General features: G+C 37.9%; 1 protein-coding gene across 6 annotated transcripts in view; it reads right to left on the bottom strand.

The window, feature by feature from the left end:
* Window positions 1-264: 264 nt before the first annotated feature.
* The window catches only part of PLXNB2 (plexin B2), a 158,984-nt gene continuing 144,486 nt past the window's right edge, over window positions 265-14,762 (bottom strand). For all 6 annotated transcript variants that reach the window (XM_072147042.1, XM_072147043.1, XM_072147046.1 and 3 more), the window contains 8 exons: window positions 14,612-14,696; window positions 14,256-14,410; window positions 13,926-14,086; window positions 12,079-12,226; window positions 9,368-9,432; window positions 1,714-1,789; window positions 1,373-1,447; window positions 265-1,287 (listed from right to left, as the gene is read on the bottom strand). In XM_072147042.1, the coding sequence (XP_072003143.1) occupies window positions 1,183-1,287; window positions 1,373-1,447; window positions 1,714-1,789; window positions 9,368-9,432; window positions 12,079-12,226; window positions 13,926-14,086; window positions 14,256-14,410; window positions 14,612-14,696 (870 nt within the window). In that variant the 3' untranslated portion in view covers window positions 265-1,182. The remainder of the gene's footprint in view (window positions 1,288-1,372; window positions 1,448-1,713; window positions 1,790-9,367; window positions 9,433-12,078; window positions 12,227-13,925; window positions 14,087-14,255; window positions 14,411-14,611; window positions 14,697-14,762) is intronic.

Below are 14,762 nucleotides of genomic sequence, written 5' to 3'. Positions count from 1 at the left end.
GTGTAACAACAATATGAAATTAGCCACACCCGCACACACTAAAAAAAAAGATCTTCAGCTAACTATTCTGCTGCTATATATTCTGTTTGGCTGAAGATAGCAGATGAAACATAAGGAGGATGTTGAGAAGGTTATAGAATCAGATCTAATTGGCTTTTATGTAAATTGATAAGCCTACACATTTCTCAAGACAAACATGGATCAGACTTCACACATTTGCATTACTACACAGCAAGCAATACAATAGTGTGGATTCTACAACAATACTAAAAGAGATGCAAGAGTATTTATTGAGTACTAAAAGTACAATCAGATGCTGGTTGTGCTATAACATCATATGTAGCAGTTTACATTCCTAATGTAAAAATACAAAGAAAAGGTGCTTTTAGGATTGGTTACCAGATAAAGATGTGAAATCATGGTAACATTTTAATACAAGATAAACATATTGAAACTTTACATAGTAATCATGTCAACGTGTACGTCATTGACAAACAATTAATTACATTTGGTCACAGAAAAAAAAAAACATCAGTGACATAAATAAAATTTTCTATACTCTTTACAAAATCATGTATCTTCAGTCATTCATAAACTGGTACATGTAAGGCACATTAGAATGTATTTATATAAAATAAATTTCAGATTAAAAAAAAAAAAGAAAGAAGAAGAAGAAGAATAAGAGGCCAACTCAGTTCAGTTTGTGCTTCCTGTTGGCTCCATTAAAAGATGGGTAGCAATACATTGCATTGCGTGATCCCTCATGGCACTTTGTGGAGAATGAAATAGTCACCAATTCACATTACTCATCCAGAAGCACAGGATCCACAATTCCTAGCGTGTTGAAATGATTGCTTGGCATGTGTATTGCTTTACTATAAATGACATGACAAAGCGAATTAAAAACGTCACTGATATCCTCAGCATTGTGGAATTACAATGGCCATAAAAAAAAAAAAAAAACCTCTCCCCCCATATAGAACACAGATTTCATTTGAGGCATAATTTACAGTAAAAAAAAAAAAAAAAAAACTTTCTCCTTTTCGTACTGTGCAAGACAACTATGTCCAATTAAAAAAGGCAAAGAGGGCGTTTTAAAAATATAATACTCTGTTCCTTAGGAAGAAAAAGAAAAAAAAAATTGACTCCTTTTCCAGGCTTCTTTTCCTTCCACTATCGCAATCAAAGATCGGTGACTTTATTCTCTAACGCAGCTGCTATTTGTTGTAACCGGATTGCTAACTGCATGCGCTGTGCGCTGGGATCTTCTTCTAGTGCGTTTATTATCTACAACACACAGAAACCAATGTCAAAGCAAATCCAACGTCATCTCATCACAAACAATGATAAGACAACATGTATCAGCACTTACCTCATCATAATATTTCTTTGTATATTGATAGAGCTGGTGCAGTGCTACCATAGTGTTTAGTGATTCGGTATGTGCCTGTGGAGGACAGAACACACTGTGAGTACAAACTATACATCTATGGGAAAATTCAGCTTTACATTGGATTATTGAAGTATACAGCCCATACAGCATAGGGCACAACTGTACTAAAGCTTTATTATACCACAAGCTGTAAGGCTAATATGCCGCCGTGTATACATCATGTGTGTAAATGAGCACTGAAGAATAAAATACTAGCATTGCAGAAAATATGTCATAAAGAAATATACATAGAAACGTTTGTAGACAAAAATGTAACATACCCTTGAAATTTCTGCTAAGTGTGTATTCATGTCCTGGTCACTAACTTGTACCATCTGACGGATTCCTTTGTAATAGCTAAAGATTTAAGAAAAAAAAATGACCATTAGGAAAAATTCTTCATACCCTGCAGTACCAACAGTGACCACTAAGATTAAAAGGGTCTTCATCTTTCCTGTGATGACCATGAAAAAATAGTTTAGAGATAAACCAATAGATTTCAATGTGAAAACAGTCTGTGTAGAGAGGGAGTAGATTGGCTCTGCAGGGAGACACTGTGAATGGTGGATTCTATGTGGATGTTGGTGTCCAATGAAGTAACTGATGCAAAGTTGTATCCTGTAGAACCAGGAAAAACAAACATATATGGTTTGGTTGGAGAAGTGAAAACAGGAAGGTACTTTTAATACGGAATGGTAACCAAAATAAATAATAAGCAAACATTTCTGGTAATATTCTCTGCAAATGCAATGCATGCGGCAGACAATTAACCCCTTTGTGTCTAAGCCATTTTTAGACCATTAGGACCAGGCCTGATTTTTAAAATTTGCCCTGTATCATTAAAGGAGGTTATAACTTTGTGACGCTTTAACATATCTAGGGGATTTTGAGATTGTACTTCAAAGTAATAGAAACATTTTGATGATATCTTTTGTGTTTAGTTATGAAAAAAATTGAAATTTGGCAAAAATTTCTAAATATTATTCATTTTCAAAGTTCAATATTTTCTGCTTTTCAGGCAGATAGTCATAGCACCCAAGTAACTTCATAACTAACATTTCCTGAATGTCTGTATTATATCGGCATAGGATTTTGTGCATCCTCTCTCTTTTCTAGGTTGTTAGGAGGTTCTGAATTTTGGGTGCAATTCTTCTCATTTTTATGAAAATCACCAAAACCCTTATTTAGATGCAACTCCTCAGCTTTAACTGACTGTGAGAGGCCTAAAGAGCAGTAAAACCCCATGTATCATGCCATTTTAGAAACTACACCCCTCAATGTGTAAAAAAATCAACTTTAAGAAGTGTGTTAACCCTTTAGATGCTTCACATGGGTTAAACAATATGAAGGTGTAATTTACAAGCTGTAATTTTTTTTAGACAATGTATTAATTTTAGCCAAAACTGAAACCGTCACAAAGTATTAAATGATGAAAAACTCCACAAAGTCTGATACCCAATTTCTCCCGAGTAAGAGGATGCCCCATATGGGTTGGTAAACTGCTGTACGGACACACGGCCGGGCATAGGACAGAAGCAGCGCCATTCAGAGCAGATCTGCAATGTCACATTTTACAGGCTATAAAATGTTTATTTTTTGTAATTTGGACATGGGAGATTATTTTTTTGTGTGGATGAGATCCACTTTTCAGGTACATCATTTACGGGGGGGCTCAATAGCTAATAATTAGATTTTATTAACCCTTTCTTGGTGGTGGTTAAAAAAATCATTAATTCTTGTTTATGGTTTTTAGCATTTTTTTCGCCGGGCGTTCACTATACCATAAAAATAATGTGTTATCTTTATTCTTTGGGTCAACACGATTACAGCGATAACCATAAAAAAGCTATATAAATGGGGTAACCGGTTTTGCAGAATATAGAACTCATTTTGTGAGAAATTTGCTTGTTTTTACATCGCCGTGTAACAATGGGCAGAACATTTATATTTTTTTGTTTACAGAGATGGTTTAGAGCTTATTTTTTGTGGGACAAGCTGTACTTTTTCTTGGTATCATGTTGGGGTAAATTTTACTTTTAGATCACTTTTTAATGCGCTTTTTATGCCGTCAGATGTGAAAATTTAATAATTTTTGTGTTTTTTTGGGGTAAATTTCATTTTTTTATATGTTTTATTTGACTACTGCATGGGATGGGACTTAAGGGGACTTTTTTTTTTAAGTTGCATTTTTTTAAAAACTTTTTTTTTTACTGTTTTATTTTGTCCCAGGGTGGGACATGAACAAGTGATCATTTGTCATACTAATGTATTGCAGCATATTACATAGTCAGCCTATGCATTCTGCATAGGCTGATAGCTGCACTGTTAGATCGTGCACAGGGCACGATCCTAGCAGGCAGCTACCATAGGCAGCCCTGGGGTCCTGATCGGAACTCAGGGTTGCCATGGTAATGATTGGCACCTCCGTGCCGGGACGCAGGAGGATGCAGTGAATCAGAAGCCTCCATGTCGCCAGCATCGGTGGGATCAATGGGCTCCAGATCCCCGACAAGCAGCCTGGTGAAACAAAGCCACACACCAGGATGACACTTCTCAACCAGGGGTGAGTGAACAGCCCTTCCAGCTAGACAGCGCTAACCCAACAGTTGATCTTACCAAGCCTCAGATAAACAGATCTCTGAGACATTGCCTAAAGATATGCTTATTGCAATGCGATCATCACTATAAAAGGACTTATCCTGTCTAATAAAACCATTACAAGTCTCCATAGAAGATCTAGGTGATAGAGTATCACATACAGAAAACAAAACGGCGAAAATTGCTACATCTTTCAACGAGCTAGCAGACCCGCACAACGCCTTAGAAGACTATGTCTCCAAAATACAAGCAAAACTAATAGACAAAGTGGACCGCAATAGGAGGACCAATGTCAAAATCCGAGTAATAGCAAAAACGGTCCGAATGCACAACTCAGATCATTCGTAAAACAGATGACTAGGACCTTGCTACCAGAGCTTGAGGACTACGAGCTCAGTATTGACCAGGCGCACCGGGTCCCTCGTCCTAACAATCTTCCAGACACAGTTCCAAGAGACTTATTGGCTAGGTTTACGTTCTATTACACAAAGGAACAATTGGTAGCTCAAACAAGGAAACTGCAATGACTTCCAACTCCGTACAATTCTCTGAAGCTTTTCACGGATCTATCATCTGCTACCTTTCAAGCCAGAAGGGAATTCCTACCGATTACACTACTCCTGAGAGAAAATAACAATCTACAGATGGGGTTTTCACCCCAAAATATTGGTGAAAAGAAGCATCCCTGTCACCAATGTGGAAGAGGGATTAAACCTACTTGAAACCTGGGGATTAACTCCTTCCCGACGCGCGCCGTACTAGTCGGGGCCGAGCCCTCTCCATAGCCGGTATGTCTTTGCTGCATATTGCAGCAAAGGCTTACCAGTAACACCCGCGATCGCCCATGCGTCGCCATCTTGCCGTGGATTGTCGCTCCCTGCGAAACCATGACAGCCTCGGGCTTGTTTTAACCCATTCACTACAATGTGCTAATTGCACATTGTAATGCATAAGGAGGAAAATTCCCATATACTGCAATACTGTAGTAAAAAAAAAAAAAAATTATAATTAAAAAAACCCATAAAAATTCAAATCACCCACTTTCCCCAGAATTGATATAAATATGAATAAACAGTAAAAATGATAAAACACATTAGGTATTGCCGCGTCCGAAAATGCCCGATCTATTAAAATATAATAACGTTTTTTTAACTGCGTTTAACCCCGTAACGTAATACAGCCCAAAGTCGAAAATGGCACATTTTTGCCATTTTTAAAAATATAAAAAAAATTATCAATAAAAAGTGATCAAAAGGTCGCACAGTCCTAAAAATGATATCAATGAAAATGGCATCAAAAGTCGCAAAAAAATTACACCACCAACAGCTCTGTACACCAAAGATGGCAAAATAAAAAAAAAATATTTTTGTCCAGGAGGTTTTAATTTTTGCAAATGTATAAAAACATTATAAAACCTATACAAATTTGGTATCCCCATAATCATACCGACCCAAAGAATAAAGAAGACATGTCATTTGGGGCACACAGTGAGAGCTGTAAGCCCACAAGAAAACGGCCCAATGCGGTTTTTCACCATTTTCACTGCATTTGGATCTTTTTTCCTGCTTCCCAGTACACGGCATGGAATATTAAATACCCTCACTATGAAGTGCAATTTGTTACGCAGAAAATAAGGCGTCACAGAGCTCTTTATGTGGAAAAATACAAAAGTTATAGATTTAGACTGATCTTAAATTCCTAATTTACTTGTACTATATTAAGTAATAGTACCGTACAGTTTTTTTTCTTGTTTCTGTTTCATACTGTGCTCTACAATATGCTAGGCACAGTGGTTTGTTTAGATTTGAAAATGACATCTAAAAGGCCTGAATGTAACAACTACAAGCAGGAATAGTAATGAACACAAATGTGAGTTAAATTGTTATCATTGAATGTTAAAGGGCTAAACAAACGATCTATGATGTGGAGGGAGGCACTGAACAGCAAAAGCGATATAGTCTATATTCAGGAAATCCATATCAGCAAAAGGCAACCACCAAAAATTGCCAACCCCAAATTTACTAAAATTACTATGTCTTCTTATGAAAAGAAAAAAAAGAGGAGTCCTGATAGCCTTTAGAGATACTCTAGCCGTGACAGTGTATCAAGAAATAATTGACCCACAAAGCAGATCTATTATAATCACCTGCTCTATAAACAACCTAGACTACACAATGGTAAACATATATGCCCCCAACACCAGACAGAGGAAGTTTTTAAAAAAATCTGCTAAAGGCAGTCAAAGAGGGGTCCCTAAGAGGTGCTTTGCTGATGTGTGGGGACTATAATACTATAGGTCATGTAGCGCTGGATATAACAGCACAATTTACACATAGAAATTTCACACTTAACCCGTTCCTCTGGAAAATTAATCTGTATGACGTATGGCGGGTGCAACATACGTCTTAACAAGATTATATGTACTATTCCGCAAGACACAAAACATATTCCCGCATTGACCATATAGTAACAGATAGTACCTTATCTAGTGTGTGCCTATCATCTTCAATAGGGACCATCCAATGATCAGACCATGCAGCAATATCAGCCACCCTCTCAGACATACACTCAACCCAATCAGACTTCATTTGGAGGGCCAATATGACAGTAGTAGCGGAAGAACCAAATCGTACTCCATTCGCTGAAAAACTCAGATAATTTTTAAAAATCAACGACAGCGATACAGTAAGCCCCTTTTCTATGTGGTGGCTTTCCTACTACACATTAAATTCCTAGAGAGACAACTATACAGTTTGTAAACTCCAGCTTTAGGTGTATAGCACAACAGGAAGCAGTGGTAAAGACAAGAATGAGGCGATACTTCACCCACACATGCATAAACAAGGCTTTCCCAATGGCCTCCCCTGAGTGCTGGAGGTGGATCAAAAGGCACCTTATTACACATACTATGGGGACGCCAGGCGATACAGCCCCTTTGGAAAAGCGCCTTCAGCACTATCACAACTATGACGTATAACACAGATGAAATATCACCTCCAACTGCCCTCAATAGGATTAGATCATTACCCTTCCACACATAGAGTAGTGATCTCACACATTCTCATGGTAACTAAACAGATCCTGACTAGATACTAGAAAAGTACAACTTGCCCTAATTTTACAGCGGTAATATCTCTAATAAATGTGAACAGTGTAGTTGAGAAAGTTATTGCATATCAAGAAAATAAGTATAAGATATTCCAAGCAAACTGGAATATTTGGCTTAACAGCTCATACTATAAACCTTACAATCCACACTCAGGCCTAAACTAGGAAGTCATGTTAGTTATGTATGCTATTTGACCTTTGTTGTTTGTTTTTGTTATTGATGGCAAACTATTTGGGGAAAATACTTACCCACAACATGACAAGTAACAGATTTCCCGGGCTCCAAGAAACAGAACCTTTGGACTCACTTACTCACGAGATATTGGACAAGATCAAATCTACCTTGGTCGAGAGTCACCTCTCCGATTGAAAGAACATATTTTATTTTATTGCTCGTCCTCATGAGCCCAGAAACTCAAAAAATGTTGTATGTTATATTTTACCTTAACCCTTTCAGGACCTGGCCCTTTTTTGTTTTTTCATTTTCATTTTTTACTCCCCATGATCAAAAATCCATAACTTTTTTATTTTTCCATGTACAGAGCTGTGTGACGGCTTATTTTCTGCGTAACAAATTGCACTTCATAAAGATGGTATTGAATATTCCATGCCGTGTACTAGGAAGCGGGAAAAAAATTCCAAATGCAGTGAAATTGGTAAAAAAACGCATTTGTGCCGCCTTCTTGTGGGCTTGGATCTTACGGATTTCACTGTGCGCCCCAAATGACATGTCTACTTTATTCTTTGGGTCTGTACGATTACGGGGATACCAAATTTGTATAGGTTTTATAATGTTTTCATACATTTAAAAAAATTAAAACCTCCTGTACAAAAATTTTTTTTGGGATTTTGCCATCTTCTGGCGCTAATAACTTTTTTATACTTTGGTGTACTGAGCTGTGGGTGGTGTCGTTTTTTGCGGATTTTGATGACGTTTACAATGTTATCAATTTTAGGACTGTACGACCTTGTGATCACTTTATCACTTTATAGAATTTTTTAATTTTTTTAAATGACAAAAAAAGTGCCATTTTCGAATTTGGGCGCGATTTTCCGTTACGGGATTAAACGCAGTGAAAAACCGTTATCATATTTTGATAGATCGGGCATTTTCGGACGCGGCGATACCTAATGTGTTTATGATTTTTACTGTTTATTTATATTTATATCAGTTCTAGGGAAAGGGGGGTGATTTGAGTTTTTAGGGTTTTTTATTATAATTTTTTTTTTTTAACTTTTTTTTATTTTTATTTTTAGTACTTTTCAGACTCCCTAGGGTACTTTAACCCTAGGGGGTCTGCACGATCATATCATATACTGCCATACTACAGTATGGCAGTATATGGGGATTTTACTCCTCATACATTACAATGTGCTGATAGCACATTGTAATGCATGGGTTAACCAGAAGTAGCCTCAGGTCTTCGCGAGACCCGAGGTTACCATGGCGACGGATCGCCGCTCCCCGATGACGTCACGGGGAGCGGCGATCCTCGAAAAGATGGCGGCGCCCACGCGCCGCCATGCTTTTGAAGCCACCGGCAGCATTGCCGGCGGCGATCGAGGTGAAAACACCCGCGATCGGTGCTAGCACCGATCGCGGGTGTTACCGGTAAGCCTTTGCTGCAATATGCAGCAAAGACTTACCGGCTATGGAGAGGGCTCAGCGCGTGAGCCCTCTCCATGCACCCGCGGCCGACCCGTGACGTGCTATTACGCCACGGGTCGTGAAAGGGTTAAACTTTTATTGAAGGTATTCATGTTACAGAGTATTATTGAAAATAAAAATAAATTTCCATGGCCACACTGCTCAATGGCTCAATACCATCTTCCCAGCCTATAACGTCTCACATAATTATCTACAATAATACTACATTTCAAGACTACAAGACTTTTCAGTCTTTTTAGGTATGGTCGGTACTTGAGCCCTTTCAGTACCTACCTACTGTGTTGCCTGCCTGTGATCCTATAAATAGGTTTTTATTATCATATATTTTTATATTTTCCCCTTTTTGTGATATTCATGATATGTTTATATTGTGTATTGATACAATTTTTTAAAATTCCATATTAGTAGTGCTGCTAACCCATGTGTAACATTTTTTCATTTTTATTAAAACATGTCTAGTGAGAGATCGTGCTCAGCTTTTGTATATTTCAATCTTGTTATATTTAATGACTTACATGAATTTCAGATTAAAAAGTGTTTTATTAAAATAAGTGACTTACTCTTCAACCATTTTCTTATATGTTGAAATTTCCTTTGCATAGAGCAACTTGTTGCTCGGGGATTCCTGTAAATATTAAAATAAGAGTTTAATAACAATATAATAATCAACGTATAACACCACAGTTCACTTCCTATGGCACACATCATTCAAAATACTTCCATTACGTTTATTGTGGGAGACTTATTGCCCATTGCAATAACTTAGAATAGCATGTCCATTGCAAACCCACAAAAAAGGCGGACGTGCAATGTCTGTGTGCAGCTCTTATTGTATCTGCATCAATTTTTTTCACTTCCATACATAGATTAAAACCCCCAAAAAAGGATGGGTTTCTAATTGACTTCCTGCCCTGCTGAATTAGCTGCCTAGAAAGGTAGTTGGTCTATTTACATATTCTATTTCTGATGCATTTAGCTGCAATCAGGGGGGTAAATACAGGGGTAGCAGCTGCTATGGGGTCCATCATCTAGAGCAGTGATTTTCAACCAGTGTGCCGCGACGCATGATCGGGTGTGCCACGGGGAAAGTTCACCAAACTACGGTGCCCCCTGTGTTTTGTTTCCCAGCAATGTGCAGCGATGCGCAGTCACGGCTTCTTACAATGTAGGAGACGTGTACAATAACACATGTGCGACAAAATGATATCACCGAGGCCGGCGCATCAACCCGAGTGAAGTTACCCCCCCCCACACCTTGTCCAAATCAAACAAAATTGGTGTCAAACATTTGTGCTACGTTTGTGCTGGTTTGTGCAGCAGAAATTTTTGTTTGTGCCGCGATCGTTTTTAAGATATTCATGAAAGTTTCCAGTGGTCATCAGAGGTTAACCAGCCCCCCCCCCCCCACATTTCCCAAGCCAAACTGGTGCCGAACAATTCTGCTACGTTTGTGCTGGTTTGTGCTGCTCAATTTTTTGTTTGTGCTGCTTTTGTTTTGAATAAATGAACAAAAAATTAAAAGGTCAAAAGTTCAACGAGCCCCCCCCACATTAACGGAATCAAACAAAACTGGTGTCAAACGTTAGTGCTACGTTTGTGCAGCAAAAATTTTCATTTGTGCCGCTATCATTTTTAAGGTATGTTCAGGTGTTTACACAGGTTAAAGGTGTTTAGGATGAACTGATAAAAAACAAACCTAGTGACACTTCCCTGGTTTGATCACCAGGGGGAGCTAGCAAACACATTGTACTTTGGAAGAAATGAACTCTGATGACCTCTGGAAAAAAAGTATGAATATATTAAAAATGATAGCGGCACAAACGTTTGACACCAGTTTTGTTCGATTCGGTTAATGTGGGGGGCTGCTTGAACTTTTGACCATTCATTTTTTGTTCACATATTCAAAACAAAAGCAGCACAAACAAAAATTTGAGCAGCACAAACGTAGCAGAATTGATTGGCACCAGCTTTGTTTGGTTTGGGCAATGTGGGGGGGCTGGTTGACCTCTGATGACCTCTGGAAACTTTCATTAAAATCTTAAAAACGATAGCGGCACAAATGAAAATTTTTGCTGCACAAACGTAGCAAAAACATTTGACACCAATTTTGTTTGATTTGCACAAGGTGGGGGGCCAACTTCACTCAGGTGGCGCATCATCCTGAGAGTGAAGAGACTCGCATTTGCCCACCAATAATGCTGACTATATGAGCTTTTGCCTGAGTATATGAACCGTTGGCAGAATACTCAGCATATGAGCTGGTACTTTTAGTACTCCAGCAGTATACTGCATATAACAATGAGAAATGTAACATGAGAAATACTATAGTCATGAGGCTGGAGTACTACAAGTACCAGCTCATATGCTGAGTATATGAGCTGGCACTTGTACTCTGGCCTCATGGCCATAGTACTTCTCATTGTACCCCTTTATTTTGTAGTATATGAGCCACATAATAATCAGCACCATATACTAAAAACAGGGAGAAACTGAGAACTGTTGAGGAAGAGCTTCGTGTGTGTCTTTCCACCATTCCTGCCAGAATATCCCTTTTGTGTTTATCGAAACAGGCCCAGGTTTCACACTGAGTGAGTAAAATAAATTTAGAATCTATATTATTAACTATATGTATAATATGACTGTTTTAGTGTCATTTTGTGCTATTTTGGTTGGTGGTGTGCCCCAGGATTTTCTAAGTATAAAAAGTGTGCCGCGTTTCAAAAAAGGTTGAAAATCACTGATCTAGAGTATTGGGTGCATATATACTGAATGCATGTGGTATTGTATGTATGTGTGTACATATATGCTGTATGTGTATGTATAAGATGCATGTGTGTATATGGTACTGTATGCATGTGTATGCTGTATGTATGCATGTATATACGGTGTGTGATTGTAACTCACATGTCTAAGTATATAAGTATGCATATTTTATTCTGGGAGGGGTGGGGGCATTCTGAAATCTGCTATTCGCTGGTCTCCTATTTACGCCTCTGCCTGCAATATCTTTACAAATGGTTATTATATATAATACTTAATACTTAAAGTGCATCTGTAAAGAAAGCCAAACTTTCAGAATTAGATTTTCTGTGAGCAGACTTTTGATGTCTCAGCTCTATACAGAAAACAATGCTTAGACAAGTTGTCATCTATATAGCATGCACTGCACGTCCCTGTCACTATGTAATGCTCTTCAGTCTTCATGACAGAACAGTGATTTTACCCGTATGCACAGCAAACATGACAAGTCTTTGCAGACTCTTTCACTTACTCTGCTCAGCTTGTGCTCCGTCCTGCTGCAAGCATCCATAAAAGTCTGTGCAATGACTGACAAAGAAGCATCCACTACTTGATGTACATGGACATCAAAGATGAAGTGAGGGTTCTTCAGAATATTAACCCAAAACCGTAGTGATAAGCTGCAAGTAAGCATACCATGATTAGCAGCTATATGGATGAATTAGGTATTGGTTGTACAATATATAGTTTCACTGAAGATAGGATGAGGATGATCATGATTGGCATCAAGCATAGTGCACAGAAGTCCTCAGCTTCCAATTATTTCAATCACATAAATAGGGAAAGATATGTATAGGTTTCAATATTCTACACAGATGTTTACACATGTGGTCTGATTTTTATAAATTTTGGGGTTAAAGAGAACCTGTCAGTCAAATTAACCGCCAAAAACACAAAGTTAAAGCAGGGCCTGTATATCAAATTAAAATTAAAAGTGTGGCACATGCCACAGCCCTCCCCTATTCGCTGGAACCCGGTCTTACAGGTCCTCCACCCCTTGTACGTATCCCCTCCTTTTCACGCACCTTTCCCTCCCCCTTTCCCCCCCCCCCCTCTCCTTCTCGTTTCCTGTTTTCTCCTATTATATGTTTGTCAGTTTATATCCCCTCTTTCTTTATGCGGCCATGTTGGCCATATTGTAATAGTTATTCTGTACAAGAAGGCACCTTGGGGCTTCTTACTCAATGTAATACAAATTAGTTCCAACCCCTAATTTACAATTTACCATGACCAAATGTTCTCAATATTTTTGATCCTGCGTGATCTGCCTTGTACAGTCATTTTCTCATTGTATTGTACTGTTATATATTTTGTCTTGTCTAATAAACGTTGATTATACATAAAATTAAAAGTGTACACTGTGATTATCAATAAATGTACCGTATATTCCGGCGTATAAGACGACTTTTGAAGACAGAAAAATCTTCTGTCTTCTCTGGGGTCGTCTTATACGCCGATAATCCCGACCGCCCGCCGTGTATTCACTAAGGCGGTCGGGTAGCGCTGCATGGAGAGGGCTCACGGGCTAAGCCCTCTCCATAGCCGGTAAGTCTTTGCTGCATATTGCGCCCAAAGTCGAAAATGGCACTTTTTTGCCATTTTGAAAAATATAAAAAAATCTATAAAAAGTGATCAAAAGGTCATACAGTCCTAAAAATTATATCATTGAAAATGTTATCAAATTTTGCAAAAAATGACACCACCCACAGCTCCGTACACCAAAGTATAAAAAAGTTATTAGCGCCAGAAGTTGGCAAAATCAAAAAAATAATTTTTGTACAGGAGGTTTTCATTTTTGTAAATGTATGAAAACATTATAAAACCTATACAAATTTGGTATCCCCTTAATCGTACCGACCCAAAGAATAAAGTAGACATATCATTTGGGGCGCTCAGTGAAAGACGTAATATCCAAGCCCACAACGCAAATGCGTTTTTTTCACCATTTTCATTGCATTCGGAATTTTTTTCCCGCTTCTGAGTACATGGCATGGAATATATAATAAAATAAAAATTTAAGGTACAGTATGGTAACATTTACAGTAAAATGGACGATGGTAATGTTGTTGTTGTATGCCTTATGTTTATGAGCGACAGTTTTCCTGCTATATACCTGCATGTCATAAGAATTTAAATTAAAAAAAGGACCATGTTAAATTCAAATCTGTTTTTTAAAAATTTTTACCGGTGTTTTGTATGCGTTGGAAAAGGGGTAGTCTTATACAGCGAATATATCTTAAACTCTATATTTTAAACAGGAAAGTAGGGGGGTCGTCTTATACGCCGGAATACACGGTATTTTCACTTGTCTCTCCATACCTATTTGTTTTCCATATGTGAACTGTATCTTCATCTTTGATTTCATATTTTTCTGCTTGCTCATCCAAAAAGTCAAAGAAATATTTAACGGCTGGAGGTACCACTTGATGTGAATTAAGGACACTATGAAAGAAGTTGTCTACAAATTGTTGAAGCGTACCCTAGGTGAAAAATACAAAAAAACTGCATAAAATGGAAATCATAAATATCTTCAAAATAAATGGGTGGGAGGCTTGGTGGGATAGGCTTTAAAAAAAGGAAAAGTAGTAATATGGTGCTATTTTTACATTGAAAAAAAAAGAAAGAAAAATCCACACAATGCAACTGTACCTTGACGGACAGAAGCCTTGTCAGGTAGATTTCAGTGATGGCCTTTGTCTGATCTTTCCCCTTCATACTCCCTCTTTTAGATTTCCCTTCATCAACTTCATCTGCGGGACGTACAAGATGCCATACTTTGTTTTCATCTTCTAGCAATGCATGCCCTGAGTAAAAAGAAAAGAATTCACAAATATTGTATGTAGCAATTTGGTGTATAACAAAAACAATAAAACAGGAAAAAAAAAAATTTAAAGTAAAATTATATAAGATCCCAAAATGTATTTAAATGTGGGGGGAAAATCTCCCAGCAGAAATGAACACAAAACATTGTCATTTTATCCTAGGCCTAGAACACACACACATACTTTCTCCTGGGAAGTCTTGGTGATTTTCTTCATGTTGTTGAGAAATTCCAATTCTTGATAGTATAAGTGTTGCATTATCTCGAACCTGCACAGAAGCACACATTTTTTTTCAGGGCCTCTGACGATAACAGACACACATGATATACACACA

This window comes from Engystomops pustulosus, chromosome 4 (assembly GCF_040894005.1).
Source record: "Engystomops pustulosus chromosome 4, aEngPut4.maternal, whole genome shotgun sequence".
Taxonomy (NCBI): domain Eukaryota; kingdom Metazoa; phylum Chordata; class Amphibia; order Anura; family Leptodactylidae; genus Engystomops; species Engystomops pustulosus.
The sequence above is the reverse complement of the archived record's forward strand: the minus strand, read 5'-3'. Positions and strand labels throughout refer to the sequence as shown.